This window comes from Penicillium riverlandense, assembly GCF_028828495.1.
Source record: "Penicillium riverlandense strain IBT 135883 chromosome Unknown utg000008l_segment0_segment0, whole genome shotgun sequence".
NCBI lineage: Eukaryota > Fungi > Ascomycota > Eurotiomycetes > Eurotiales > Aspergillaceae > Penicillium > Penicillium riverlandense.
The window spans coordinates 548,301-562,711 of record NW_026643199.1 but is presented as its reverse complement, the minus strand read 5'-3'; the positions used below and the strand labels follow the sequence as shown (position 1 = coordinate 562,711).

General features: G+C 51.0%; 7 protein-coding genes across 7 annotated transcripts; 4 read left to right on the top strand and 3 right to left on the bottom strand.

The window, feature by feature from the left end:
• Positions 1–514: 514 nt before the first annotated feature.
• Positions 515–2,178, top strand: N7474_009221 (questin oxidase family protein; the record flags this gene model as incomplete). The annotated part of the gene is made up of 5 exons (XM_057200631.1): positions 515–683; positions 740–1,042; positions 1,098–1,451; positions 1,510–1,917; positions 1,982–2,178. The coding sequence occupies 5 exons, from the start codon at positions 515–517 to the stop codon at positions 2,176–2,178; spliced, it is 1,431 nt and encodes a 476-aa protein (XP_057048618.1).
• A 348-nt stretch (positions 2,179–2,526) lies between these two features.
• N7474_009220 (beta-N-acetylhexosaminidase) lies at positions 2,527–4,641 on the top strand (the record flags this gene model as incomplete). Its single annotated transcript, XM_057200630.1, has 1 exon — positions 2,527–4,641. One exon carries the CDS (start codon positions 2,527–2,529, stop codon positions 4,639–4,641), a length of 2,115 nt encoding a protein of 704 aa, XP_057048617.1.
• A 439-nt stretch (positions 4,642–5,080) lies between these two features.
• Positions 5,081–6,256, top strand: N7474_009219 (SGNH/GDSL hydrolase family protein; the record flags this gene model as incomplete). Its single annotated transcript, XM_057200629.1, has 3 exons — positions 5,081–5,098; positions 5,335–5,967; positions 6,023–6,256. The coding sequence occupies 3 exons, from the start codon at positions 5,081–5,083 to the stop codon at positions 6,254–6,256; spliced, it is 885 nt and encodes a 294-aa protein (XP_057048616.1).
• A 539-nt stretch (positions 6,257–6,795) lies between these two features.
• N7474_009218 (putative aldehyde dehydrogenase) lies at positions 6,796–8,485 on the top strand (the record flags this gene model as incomplete). Its single annotated transcript, XM_057200628.1, has 4 exons — positions 6,796–6,844; positions 6,898–7,348; positions 7,401–8,106; positions 8,201–8,485. 4 exons carry the CDS (start codon positions 6,796–6,798, stop codon positions 8,483–8,485), a joined length of 1,491 nt encoding a protein of 496 aa, XP_057048615.1.
• Positions 8,486–8,716: 231 nt separating this feature from the next.
• On the bottom strand, positions 8,717–10,244 carry N7474_009217 (FAD-binding oxidoreductase; the record flags this gene model as incomplete). Its single annotated transcript, XM_057200627.1, has 3 exons — positions 8,717–8,835; positions 8,894–10,058; positions 10,110–10,244. 3 exons carry the CDS (start codon positions 10,242–10,244, stop codon positions 8,717–8,719), a joined length of 1,419 nt encoding a protein of 472 aa, XP_057048614.1.
• Positions 10,245–10,369: 125 nt separating this feature from the next.
• On the bottom strand, positions 10,370–11,845 carry N7474_009216 (isopenicillin N synthase family dioxygenase; the record flags this gene model as incomplete). Its single annotated transcript, XM_057200626.1, has 8 exons — positions 10,370–10,415; positions 10,470–10,505; positions 10,550–10,620; positions 10,672–10,851; positions 10,909–11,295; positions 11,351–11,431; positions 11,493–11,645; positions 11,705–11,845. 8 exons carry the CDS (start codon positions 11,843–11,845, stop codon positions 10,370–10,372), a joined length of 1,095 nt encoding a protein of 364 aa, XP_057048613.1.
• A 438-nt stretch (positions 11,846–12,283) lies between these two features.
• N7474_009215 (FAD-dependent oxidoreductase) lies at positions 12,284–13,682 on the bottom strand (the record flags this gene model as incomplete). The annotated part of the gene is made up of 2 exons (XM_057200625.1): positions 12,284–12,643; positions 12,705–13,682. 2 exons carry the CDS (start codon positions 13,680–13,682, stop codon positions 12,284–12,286), a joined length of 1,338 nt encoding a protein of 445 aa, XP_057048612.1.
• Between the last annotated feature and the right edge of the window lie 729 nt (positions 13,683–14,411).

Genomic DNA, 14,411 nt, shown 5'->3' with positions numbered 1-14,411 from the left:
GTTTCGCCGACCGACCGACTCTACATTACTGGGTAGAGTACCATGGTACAAATCCAAGAAAGAAGAAAGTAGATACTCCGATGACAATTTTGATCAAGCGTTGTGCAACCATTCCGTAGTGATAATGTGCACCCTCCGCTGCCCCATCCATCAGCAGCTTACTTTTTGGCGGATAGTCGACGGTCCGAGGGACGGCCCCAAGCAGCCCCACCCACCACGCCCGCCTGGACCGTCCGCCGTAGGATCACCGGCCAGTAACTAATGCGCGCTCTCCAGCCCATGACGAAAAGGAATGAGGGGCCGCTGAAAGTAGTAGTAGTAGTAGTAGTAGTAGCAGTCGGCAGCTCGGCACTCCTAATACTGATTATGTACTAACTATGCAGAATGGCCCCAACTGCAGGGGTTTGGTGCAGGCATGTTCCCCTTTGCAGTCCAGGACGGGATCTGGTTCAAAAGAACACGAGGTCCTTGGTCTCAAGAGTATCCGCATGACACTTGTCTGTCTGTCTGCTATATGGCTACCATGGGAACCGCCGAGCGAATCACCATACCAACAAACGTGCCATCTACCGGCATCTTCGAAGTACGCCCGCTGATGGTCGAGACTGCCACCAAAGCGTCGGAGCTGCTGCAGCGAAACCACGACAACTACCACATATACATCCACAATCTCGGCCTTCACAGTAAGCAACCCACCAGGATTCCGTTGTTAATACTGTTGTTGATGAGTCCGCCGCAGACCATATCCTCCACCACCTTCTGGCCATTTATGCACTGGGAGGGACTCCTTGCCAGCTTGAGAATGCCTACAATCTAGCAACTGACTCTCAGAGGCCCACACGGAACCCAGACATCAATCGCGTGTTGGACTTTACTGATCCTGCCAAATTCAAGAAATGTCTGGGTAAGGGGAAATACTATGACGATTACTTCCTGTTTTTCCAGCGGGAGATTGGCCGCAATGGAGTGCCCAACACCGTAAATGACTTCTTGTTTAAAGGGGATGAAAGGGCCGAAGACATGCTACGCCGGTTCTTTGGCGGTACAGTCGCATTGACACTAGGTATATGGACAGCTTAAACTGATCCGCTCGTTAGGATTTTTGCACTCGCCGATCCACCTAGGCTATGCCATCGAATTCAATCAGCCTCTAGTGGCCGCCGAGGCGCTTGCCCTCACGGCGATCCACGATGCCTCGTTCGGTGACATCTTGGAACTCATCGAGAAAAATGCCCCGCTATCTCCTGCATCAGAGAGTCTGATTGGCCTCCAGCTGGAAATATATTCAAACCAGAAGTTTCGGCATGCCATGGACTATAAGCATGGCGTGTTTCAGATTCAAAATGGCCTCCTTGCCAATGCGCGAGAGGAGTTCCTTCGGGTCGTGGGCTCCTGGAGGGTCCGGCCCCAGGAGCTGGATGAAAAAACCGCAGAACATCTGAATGCTAGTCGTACGTCTCCTTTTCCTTGTCCTTCTGTGCAATTTGAGCGTCTGCTAACCGTCAAAAGTATACTGGACGGGACTCGCCCAACGGCCGGAGAAGCAGATTCGCATTGACTTCTTCCTGATGCATTCGATCACCGCAGGGTCGTTCTGGCCCGTTCTCAATAGTGCGCCATGGATCAGTCCCACTACAAAGTGCCGACTGCTGGAATGGAAAGGCCGCTCGGATTTGATTCTATACTGCCAGACAGGCGCACCTCTGCCGCGTCCCGAGGAATTGGCCATATATCAGCCTCAACAACCTTCGGGATGGCAACAAATATTTCAACGCGCCTGTGATTACAAAGATGACGGTCACCTGTCAAAGCTCATCCGCGGAATCGCCACAGCGGCAGAGATCAGCAAGGCTCATGTGAAGAATCCGAAATTCAAACTAACAACCGATCGAGAGTTTCTCACTCTTGCACATATGGGTATGGACTAGATATACTTGAGCCTCCAGTGAATGGCGCACTTGCTAATATCGATGTTTCGCAGCTATGGATTCTGCCGAGCAATTCAACCGCCATACAGGCACACGGGAAACCGACATGATCCGTGAAAGATACCAGCATGTGCGCACGCTGTCTATGGAGATACAGCGGGTGACAGCTCGGTGGCCACGTCATGTAGGCTTCGAACAGGCTTGGTTCCACGTGCCGGATAGGAAATCAGTGGGACTTTCACACCTTTGATGCTATTTTCAAATGACAGCCATGAATAGTATGTAAGTTGTTTGCATGTTTCCTCGCAATTTGAGGGATACGACGGGGGGAGGGGTATGAAGGTCAAACAATAGCCGCAACAAGAATGCGTCTAATTAGCTATCGCAATAATGCATACTAGCCAACATAATTCCCCACAGCCTGGTTATCCCACATCCCACGCCATCCCACGCTCTGGACCAGTCAGTTGTCGATCCCCAAACACTCGCAATTGGCAGCCAGGGATGTAACGCTGCCATTGAAAGGGCCGCTCCTTGCTTTGTGCGACACATAAAAGGTTTAGCAGGGGACGTATCGCTGCTCTGATGGCATATTGCCATGAAGTGGCTTTTTCTCTCCATCGCAGCTGGCGCTTCGGCGCTGCAGAACCTGCCTCCGGTATCCTTCCAGCCGGGGGATCCCGGGTGGGGGTTCTCACCTGCAACTGCTGACCACACGATCTACCTTGACGCCAATTTTGCGCGCCAGAGGGACCAAGATGGGCCGACATTGATACCCCCAGCGGCATATGACTTCGCAAACACCTTTCGCCAGGACCTGGAGACGCTCACCAATTCTTCCTGGGATCTTCGATCCGTGGGTCATTTTCCCCTGCAAGGAACGGGTGTGTTTATTGAGCATTCTCGCGACAGTTTTACCTACGAGGATGGCCGGCCAACTGAAGAAGGCTATGAATTGGAGGTAGAGGATGGTCGCCTGTACATCAGAGGCTCCGGAGCGCGCGGCATGTGGTGGGGGACTCGGACCGTCTTGCAGCAACTCATCCTGGCCAACCAATCCATGATTCCGTCAGGCCGCATGCACGATGCGCCAGCCTTCGCCACCAGGGGCTTCATGCTGGATGCCGGCCGAAAATGGTACTCGCTGTCATTTCTCAAAGATCTGTGCACCTACGCGTCTTTTTTCAAGATTTCCGAATTTCATTATCATGCAACTGATAACTACCCCTTGACTCGCGGCCCTGATCTGCCATGGAACGAAGTCTATTCACAATTCGCGCTGCGACCCGAGAACCCGAATTTAAAGCCTCTGGTGCAGCGGGTAAATGAGACACTTTCACGAGATGAATTCGACCAATTTCAAGTGCACTGTGCGCAGCGAGGGGTCACCGTCATCCCTGAAATCGAAGGCCCTGGTCACTGTCTTTCGGTTACGAAATGGAAACCTGAGCTGGCATTGGCAGAGAGAGATCTGCTTAATCTCTCTCATCCAGAAACCATCCCGCTTATGAAATCGATCTGGTCCGAGTTTCTTCCATGGTTTCACACCAGCGAAGTCCACATCGGCGCCGACGAGTACGATTCCACTCTGGCAGATGACTACATCGGCTTCGTCAACGAGATGTCTCATTTCATCGGGGAAACCTCGGGCAAGCAAATTCGCATCTGGGGGACGTACGAGCCCTCGTCTACGCTCTCGATTGACAAGAACGTGACAATTCAACACTGGCAGTACGGACAGTCGGACCCTGTTGCATTGGCCCAGGATGGCTACAAAATTATCAACTCAGAAGATTGGTGGGCTTATATGTCGTTGAAGAACAATCATGTTCCCATCACCCCGGCGCCCTATCCCCAATTCTTTAACAACACGCGGATTCTAAACTTTGCAGACCAAGATTCCTGGCAATGGACTCCGCAGTTGTTTAATCCCGTCAATGCAACAGAACAGCCACACTCCAACGCCGTGAGAGGCGCGATTCTGGCCGCTTGGAACGATAATGGGCCTGACGCGACCACACAACTTGAAGCGTACTATGCCATTCGCAATGGCATTCCTGTCGTTGCTTCTCGGTCTTGGACAGGCTCTCGTGGTCCGCGTCTGGATGAAACAAGCTTAGATGAATCAATCGTGCTATTGACATCCAACGCAGTTGGGCAGAACCTTGATCGCCGATTACCTCATGATTTAGAGCGACCTTCGGGGTCCTTGCTTTCATGGAATCGCCCACATCGGGACTCAGAAGACCGAGAGTATTGGCTAGGCGATGATAGTAAGGGCATGAATTATACTCTTCGACTCAACGCCACTGGTCCCTTCTCACTCCGCTCCTCCGATTCAGCGTTAACTCTCACCCCTCAAAACCAGTTGATCTTTACAACCGACGGATGGCCGTATCCTCTTCGCTCCGTCGCCGAAACGGATGGATTCGATCCTGCGGAGCCCGGGCGCATCTGGGCCAACGCGACTAGCTCAACACACCGAGTCGTGGATGTCTCCTTTCCAGCGCAGATAATGATAACGTCAGATCCCATTGGAGGAAGTCGAGCTTGGATAAATGGCAGCTTTGTGGGGCGATTCGAAGTATTTGTGTACGGGGGCCACAATGTGGATTTTTCATGGAGCCAAATGGCATTTGTCGCTCCTCTAAACACTGTCCAAGGGCCGGGCTTGCAACACTTGACAGTTTATCCATTTCATGGAGAGCACTAGCTGGACTTTTGATTGGTTCCTGTTTAATAGTTTATATCCCGAAGTCGGCCCGGGAAGTGATCCATTCGACATATCTTAGTATGTACTTTGCGACAATAATCATGACTCTCTGAACTTCCCGTCGGTTGCTGTCTCTTCTTCCGCCAACCCCTATAGGCTGGCTTGAATTTACCCGTTTACCCAGCCTAAATCCTGCTTAGTCCGTGCAACCCCCGCATCCTTTGCCCCGAGAAGATATTATCAGGAGTCCATTACGGAAACCTGGAGCATTCCTGCTTTGGGGAAGGGCCATGGTCCGGACTTTGTGGGCAGGGAATCGCTCAAATAGAAATCACCTCGCATAATATCGCGGTTTATATTATACAAGTTGAATCTTTGAACGATTGAAACCCAAGTCCATTTGAGCCGCTCTGCCACCCTGCATACCACACACCTCACCATGCTCTATCGTTCCTCGGTATTTGGGTTGTTTGGATGTCTATTGAGTCTTTCGCTGGCCCACCCACAGAAATCCTGGCCTTTAAACGAGTTCAGAAGCCTCGTGACCTTTGGAGATAGTTATACGGATGAATCTCGACTTGGTTATTTTGCGAGCCATGACGGCTCAGCCCCGCCAGTTGGATGGGTCGATCCTGTGGTTCGTGCAAGAAGCTAGAAGAGAGATTGTGGGAATTACTGATCGCTCTGAACTAGAACTCTGACACCGCCTCCGGTGGCTATATATGGGCGCGCTTTGTGGCCGACTCTGCTGGTGTCAATCTGTACAATTACGCAGTCAGTGGTGCGGTATGCTCAAATGAGATTACACCTCGAACCTTTTCCGCCATCAATGCGCCTTTCCCCTCGGTTTTGGAGTACGAGGTTCCTGCATATATAGCCGATAGCAGGTACATCACTCGATCCGGACGCCGATTTCTAGATATCCCACCTCTTGAGACGGTGTACTCGATATGGATCGGCACAAATGATCTAGGGTATGACGCATTTATCACCGACTCGCAGGTGGCGAACAAGACGATCCCAGACTACATTGATTGCGTTTATTCATCCTTGGATAAAGTGTATGAAAATGGTGGTCGGTTTTTTGTTCTTATGAACGTCGCACCATTGCAGCTGGTCCCATTATATGCGACTCCAGAACACCATGGCGTTGGACCAAACCAATACTGGCCCGATAAACCCAGCAATTTGACAGAGATCAGTTATCGGATGTGGGAACAGGTTGCCACCGTCAACAATGTATTCAAATATCAAACACCCTTCGAACTCCTCATCAAAAACCGATATCCGGGTGCTAGATTTGCTGTGATGGATATGAATGGCTTAGTAGGCACCGATTGAGACGTCTCTGCAAACTTTGACCTAGGCTAATATTTCACAGTTAACTGATATCTACAACAACCCAGAATCCTACTCGACTGGGAGCGCCCCTCTAAATGTCACTGGATATGATAATCACTGTAACCTCAGTGGAGCTGATTGCACAAGACTGCCCTCTTCCAATTCCTTCATGTGGTTTGATGAACTTCATCCGTCACAGCGGACCGACCAAATCATAGCCAAGAATTTTATAGATGTTGTGAAAGGGAGAAGTGAGTGGGCAACTTATTGGTAAAGCCAATTCGATATGGCATATCTGCGGGAAATCCCCTTCATTTGAAGCTCGTTTAGCAGATGGACGGATCTCGTTCTGATGGTTCTGTTTGGCATTGATGAATTAACGACATGTCAAATACAAAACCTTCAAACAATTTTTTCCCGCTGCTTCGATTTCAGACAGCTGGAAATGTAAAACTCATGATCGATTCATATCTAAGCCAGTGTTGCAGTGCGCAAAACTCGGACAATTTAATGGGGCCAGCAATCCCTTCACAGATCCCGCGTTTCTTTTCTGTTACGGAGGTTTCTAGGGGTAATCCTTCAAATCAGGGGGCATTAGTACTCATTGGTGTCAGCAGAAATGGATTTTTGCCATGCGTCCGGGGCTTCGCAATGGCGGATTTTCTCCACCTCGGAACGATCCGTGACTGTTCCGAAGGCGGCCTTAGTTCCGCGCGGGGGTAGAGATACGTACAAAACGGAGTAGAAATACGGTTGTAGTTCATTCTCCTGGTTATTATTTAGTGCGACTTTTAATCACAACCTATTCCCAACATGGCTCCGTCGTTAACCGTCACTGGGGTGGAGGGTCGTCAGATAACAGGTAACCAACCCTTGAAACACGAGAGGTATTGACTGGTTACTAAATTTGGAAAGTTCCCACGGGTCTGTTTATTCACAATGAGTTTATTATATCGTCAGATGAGCGAAAGCTCTCCGTGGAAAATCCGACCACTGGCGAAACACTCGGTGCTATCTCTGCAGCGGGCACGGAGGATATCAACAAAGCGGTCGAGTCTGCCAAGCTTGGCTTCAAGACATGGAGGGATCTTCCTGGTTCTTCAAAAGCTCGATTTTTACTCAAGCTTGCGGATTTGATTGAACGGGACGCGCAAGAACTTGCATCACTGGAGGCAGTTGATGCCGGCCTATTGTACGCGGAATCAATGGGACTCAACATTCCTCAGGCCGTAGGATGTCTCAGATATTATGCAGGGTGGGCTGACAAGGTAGACGGGAAATCTCTTACCATGGACGGTGGTATTGCCTACACTCATCGCGAGCCCTTGGGTGTGTGCGGTGCGATCGTTCCTTGGAACTCCCCTCTGTACGCATCCTCTCAAAGTATCACAATGCAAAAAGCTCACATATATTGCCAGCATGATTACTATTTGGAAGCTAGCTCCTGCTTTAGCAACCGGGAATGTTCTCATTATCAAACCATCAGAATTGTCACCCCTTTACGGTCAGCGACTAGCAGAGCTGGTAAAGGAAGCGGGTATACCAGCCGGGGTCGTGAATATTGTGCCTGGAGAAGGCGCTAGTGCGGGCCAGGCACTTGCTGAGCATATGGAGGTGCGCAAACTTGCATTTACAGGGAGCGCAGTAGCAGGCCGCAAGATCCTTCAGGCCGCCTCGCGCACAAACTTGAAGAAGGTGAGTTTAGAGTTAGGTGGCAAGGGACCGTCGATTGTTTTCGATGACTGCGACCTAGATAATGCACTGCTCTGGACGCGTATTGGGATTACAGCAAACAATGGCCAGATCTGTGCAGCTGGGTCGCGAATCTACGTCCAAGCCTCCATTTATGACCGATTTTTAGAGGCTTACAAGGAAGCTGCGATGGCAGCTCCGACTGTGGCAGGAGATCCTCTAGACGGATCTACCACCAAGGGCCCAATTGTCAATCGTGTACAACATGAGAAGATCTTGGACTACATTCGCCAAGGAAAAGAGTCTGGGGCGAGGTTACTGTTTGGAGGAGAGAAGATTGGCCAGCGGGGATATTTTGTGGAGAACACGGCCTTTGCAGATGTTTCTGACGATGCCACTATTATGTGCGAAGAGATATTCGGCCCTGTCGCTGTGGGTTTCTCTCTTTCTCTTTCCTGAGTGGCGTACAATTTGCATCGGAGCACATTTTCGGATATGGAGATGCTAATTTGATCGACCATCCTAGAGTATTGCCAAATTTGCAACCGAAGAGGAAGTCATTTCGAAGGCCAATAACAGTCACCATGGTCTAAGTGCCGCAATATTCACCAATGACATCAATCGCGCTCATCGCGTGTCCAAGGAACTCGAGTCAGGCCAGGTGACTGTTAATGCTTGGGCCATGCTAAGCCCAAATGTCCCATTCGGTGGTGTTAAGGAGAGTGGATTTGGGCGGGACATGGGCGAAGAGGCGTTGGAGGGATGGACGACCGTCAAGGCTGTGAAATATCATATCCTTCCGCGCCTTTAATTGCTTGAAGCCAAGAAGGTCGCTCCAGCTATTGGTCACCAAAAAGTGATGTATACGGTGGACATGAGGGTGGCAACACCACTTTATTATTACTACACACATTGCTCGCATGTCTCATTGGATTTATGCCATGTATTCTGTCTGGGTGTTTTTGCAATTCTGTCTATGGGGTATGACCGACCAAGAGAACACGATACCGGTGCACCATTTATGGAAGTATGTCCTATGGCCTTATTTGAGGGGAATGGGGTGCATCTTGTTGAAGATATTCTTCGGATCATATTTAGCTTTCAGGCCTTGCAACCGAGCCAGATTGACACCGTAGATATTCGAAACCACTGAGTCCCCAGCTAAAAAACAGGTTAGCATTGAAATACACGAATATGATCAAGGATGAGTCGGACTCACGCTCAGCATAATTTATATACTGTGGCACATTATCTCCCGCTCCCTGGTCGACAGTTCTGGTATCTAGTTCGGCCTTCCATTTGGCCTGAACCTCGCGTGCCCATGCACGATGCTCCAGGTCCTTCGATGCATCGGTCCATCGCAAGAAGATAATACCATTTTGCGTGAAGTTACGACTCGCCAATGCGGTCTCAGTCAGGGGGACTTCGCAGATTTTCCGCATATCAGTGAATTCGAGAATAATTGCAGACGGCATCAAATCGGGCTCTGCGTTGATCTTGGCCATGAAGTCGTTGAAGATCGTCCGAGCAAATTTCGGGTCCAGAGGCGGCTGGTAGAAGATGCCCTTGAATAGTTTCCGGTCACCGTACGTAGCTTGGGGGTTTTGCAGTGTGTTCACGACTGAATATGGCACCATGTCCAGCGTGTTGAGAATAGGTTCCAGCGCCAGTAGTCCAGCAAATTGTTTCTGGCCGTCCTCGCGGGGCCCATTGTAGAAGCAAATCACAACTATCATCGGCCCTGAGCCATCTGGTGCCTGTGCAAAGATGCATATTGCGCCGGATCGAGCGTCGGGGCTCGCCAGCGTAACGTTCAGTTGGTCCATAACGCCTTCCAGCTTCTCAGGCATGAACCCCAAAATGCCAGCGTAGACAGGGTCCGCCTGGTCGTAGCCCTGATAGGTGAAGCTGACCACCACACCAAAATTGTATCCCGCACCACGCAAACCCCAGAACAAATCCGTGTTCTCTGTAGTGGAGGCTGTGACCAGAGTACCATCTGCCAGAACCACCTGGGCTGACAAAAGGTTATCAATGGTAAGGCCGTACTGCCCGCTCAACCAGCCGTAACCGCCCCCCAGTGTCAGACCCCCCACGCCAGTGTGGTTCACAGTCCCTCCAACAGCCGCCAAACCGTGTGCTGCCCCCGTCTCATCGACATCCTTCCAGGTCGCGCCACCTTGAGCAGTTATAGTTTTCTTGCCCGTGTCAACCGTGACCTCCTTCATACGAGACAGATCGATGACCAGGCCCCCGTCACTAGAGCTAGTGCCCGAAGCAGAATGGCCTCCACCCTTGATAGCAATGTCGCCAACTCCGAATTCCTGGGCCCACAGAAGAGCTGACTGGATGTCGGCCACCTCAATCGGCTGAACAACTACTCCCTAACATGGATATGAGCATACGCGGTTTTCGTTATTCTTCGCAACACATACCGCATATTTCATTCCAGTGTCCGACCAGCGGATTAGGCTGTCTGCGTATCCATCAGATCCGGGCGCGTACACTGTCGCTGTCGTCAAGCGACTACGAAGAGCCTGAAAGGCCGCAGCATCAATTAAAGGGGCCATTTTCGCTTGTTCTGAAATCGTTGTCGGCGGAAGACCCCGCAACCTCGGGTCGTAGCGCGGTATTTAATAGTTTCGGTGGATCGTGAGACATGCCCAATAATAACCGTGGGTCGTCTATCGCACCATTATTTGTTGTTCCACCCTTGGCGTTCGTAGGTCAGGAAATCAAAACTAGTTGGTCGGTTAGCCAAAAACTGTGCATTGTTGTACGTATTATCGGCCTACGCAAATATTTTCTCGTTGAGCATGTACATAAACCCTCTAAGTTTTGTTATTTCAAAATCTGCTGAGAATATTTGGCATACAGCTCAGGATACCATTTCCGACCTACATCCGGGTGACTCAGGATCCGATTTCTGAGGTGCGCCTCGCCAAACTGATTCAAATGAGTCGTAATTCCCACATGATTGGCACGCGTGGAACTTACACAGGAGTACAACGGAGATAAGAATTCACTTGGAACATCCACAGCACGCTTCTTATTGTCGTCAGATGCCGGAATGCGTTGCACAATATGCGAAGCAGACTTTTTGAGCTGATCTAACGTCAAGTCCAGTCTCACTCCCAGGAAGAATGGAATGCTGTATCGTGTTTTCGAGGTTGGTGCCTAGAGGATCTGGTGAGTGATAAGTCTGCCATAATGGCCAGTCAATTAACAACGTACAATCACTCGGTGGGTCGTGGCGGCACAGATCCCGCCGGTAATTGCCTCGAAGCCCTGCTGGATATTCACCACCAAGCTTCCCTCCACTGGCGGCACATCAATCCACTCGCCATTCTTATTGAGCACCTGGAGTCCACCTGTATTGTCCTGGGAGAGGAAGGTGAAAAGCCCAGCAGAATCCTTATGGGGCCCCACGCCTTGCGAATCCGGTGCAGAAGGGGGATACTTGACAAATTTCAAGCGGCTCATATTGCCTTTGAAAGCATCGAACGTAGTCGGGGGTAGAGAGAGAGATTCTGCGACCAGATGCACAAATTCCTGGGCCAGACTGTCCATTTTAGTAATGTAGCCTTCTACCATGTCTTGCGACGCAGGGTGTTCGGGGTACTAGTATAAGAACGTTAGCACTACAAGGCACCGGTGGGGGGAAGATTCGACGAACCTGGTTTGGGCCCTCAAGTCGCTGCCAAAACGGGTCTTCTTCTTTCCATGCTTTCATTCCTGGCGAGCCAAAGTCAAATTGCTGCACGGAATCAGTTCATCTGGCTGCGTTGCTGTTTGCTTGCATTGTGTGATTTGTTTACCTCGCGAAGGTCGGTCTTGGCTGCTGTGGTCTCTGCACCAAGACTGGTGTATCCCAGGAACGATGGCGAATGGATCATATTGCATCTCTGTTTGGCTTCGGCAGGCAATGCGAAAAGCGCCGGTAGACTCGCCTGGGTGCGGTAGATCAGATTCTGTAGTTAGCCAGGTCAGCATGTTGAGCCAAACACGAATCTATGGGGTTTACTGGTACCTCTAATCCCGTATTGGTCAGATATAGGAAGCCGACCACGAAGATGGCATCACGAAGCTTGGCGAGCTCTTCGCTCTTCGTTTCAGGCGATTTCAATTTAATAAAATCAACCGTTGGGACGGACGAGAATGTTTCGGGCATCTTGCCTTATTTGGTCTTATGAGCAGTGCAAAGACAAATCCGGATGTCCGACTGATGATTCTTGAGCCACGATGCCCGGTGCTCGGTCTTGCGGGGACAGCGCCGAGGTTAAGCATTCGCATGACTCAGCACATACTGGCAGCGAAGACGATGTTGCATACATCGGTGTTCGCACCTTTCGAGATTAAGTATACCAACGAGAGGGAATAAGTGTAATATAGCTATGAGTTTATAACGCGCGCAAGGTAAGTCTGACAGCAACAGATAATGACATCTCAGGACACAAGGCAACACACGTATTCCATGCAGTACTGGAAGGCCAAATCAGTGTGGTTTTGGGTATCCGATAAATTAATTCAAGTCCTACGCTCCAGCAATATGCACTTAGATCTGTAATATGTTTGCAAAAACGCCCGGAATGCAAAAGGACGTGGTCCGCTAGAGGGCACACTCCTGCAGAATCGCATGCAGTGTCACCAAATCCTCGCCCGATTCCAGCTTTGGGATAGCAATCTTCATGGCATCAAACTCCCAGGCCGCCGCGCGCTCATCGCGATGGCTGCGGAGGTAGAACGGCAACATCCACTCCTTGAACCGACCCTCGAGCAAGCCCATATCGCGATTCCTGTCCCACATCCGACGGGACTCCTTGAATGCGTAATCGATTGTACTGCGGCGGAGACGCTCATAGACATCAAAGACCTGCGCCAATGGCTCCGTGCGGTAGTGACCTAGAATCCGAGCGAAGAGAATGGCGTCATCCAATGCATAGGCTGCCGATTCATCCCGTGGCGGCATCTAGAATAGCTATGTCAGTTGGGCAGAACAAAGAGATCACAAAATGCAACAAGTCACATACTGCATGGGCGGCATCACCAAGGAGTACCACGCGGTTAATACACCACCGTCCACCGGGGCGGACTTGATACACTGGGTACAACACCCATTCGGCTTCACTATCGATGATCTTCCGAACATAAGGTATGGCACATTTCCCAAAACGATCTCTTAGCCCGCCACGTAGAGCACATCTAATCCTGTTCTGGGTCGTCCAGTCTTGCCCCGGTTCAAGGCGATAGCTCTGCAGTGCTTCCTCGCTGAATTGTACGATGGCAGAGGCGAAGACTTGCTCCCGGTCACGGTCACAATAGCTCGTGAGAATGGAGCCGTGACGGGAGATATTCAGTGCGGAGGAGCGAAAATGGGCGTGCGAGGAAATACTGTCCGAGTCCATAGTGGCCTGCACGAATGAGATCCCCGTATATTCAGAGGGCCGGTTTGGGTCCACCCAGCGAGTGCGCAACGCAGAGTGGACACCGTCGCAGCCGATGACCAGGTCTCCAATGGCCTCAGAGCCGTCATGGAAATGCACCACGGCCTTGTCGTTGATCTCCTCGCCGTCCGTCACCTTCTTGCCGAAGACGATTTCCACATTGCTGGTGCGCTCGACCACCGCCATCATCGCCATGGAGAGGACGATGCGCATCACTCGGCGGCCCTTGTATCCCCCAAATCCGTTTCCATGTTGATCGGTGAAGTCAACTGAACCTATTGAGCGGCCGGAACGCATAGAGAAAAGCTCAATCGCGTCCACATCTGCTCCACCCTCGGGACCCATTCGATTCAACTCTTCGAGCACTCCCAGCTGCGCCAGATGCCGCTGTGCGACCGGGGTCAAGTTGATAGCACCTCCCGATGTAGACAGGATGTTATGACGCTCAAAGATGGTGATTTTCAGATCCGGCACAAATGGAGTAAGTCCGCGAGAGAGGGCGAGCGCACAAGCGATTCCCGCAATGCCTGCACCGACAATGATGATATTGCGCGGCGGCTCCATGGTCAAGAGTTTGGCTGGAGTATACCCTTGATTGGTCGATATCCGCACCTTGAGAGAGTCCGCTGTAGTGCAAAATAATAAGGTCAGATATTCAAGGGTTTGCTGATATAGCCACCCGGCCAGCAAAGGGCGTTACGTGGCCCACTGTGGGGTTTAATATATATGCAGATTGAGAGGCCAGACCCCTGTATTATTGAAAGATCAATAAGCCTTTACTAAGGGCCCTCGTTGCACCCACGGTTTTCGTTCGGCCAAACGAGGCGATCGTTCGGCGTTTGCCCCCCGGGGTGGCGAATGGCCCGAAAAGGTTACTGTACGCTTGAAGTGACCGAGTCACAAAACCGGAACCAATAACGATCATTTGAGCAGATGCTCTGGCAGGTGGCGTCCAGGCTGGACACTTCCCCGCGACAAAGGAAACCTCACGCCCGTGACCCAATTAGGTAAAACGTCGTTTCTGACAGCGGCCACTGCAGGGGTTTCGGTCCGTCTTTTGCCGCAGCCGAGGAGCCTTCCTTATAAGGGACATACCGCCCATCAATAGTAGATTTGAGTGGTACAGACCTAATGCTGGCAGGATATTAAAGTGGTACTTTGGAGGGTCTCAGACTTGAGCAATGCCACTGTAACTATCGGTGATGCTGACAAACGCTGACAACCCCGTGGAGACACAGATGCTTCTGGGTTCTTTCGTTCGTGCAGTGGTGGCAGTGTCAAGCGCCGGCGGCA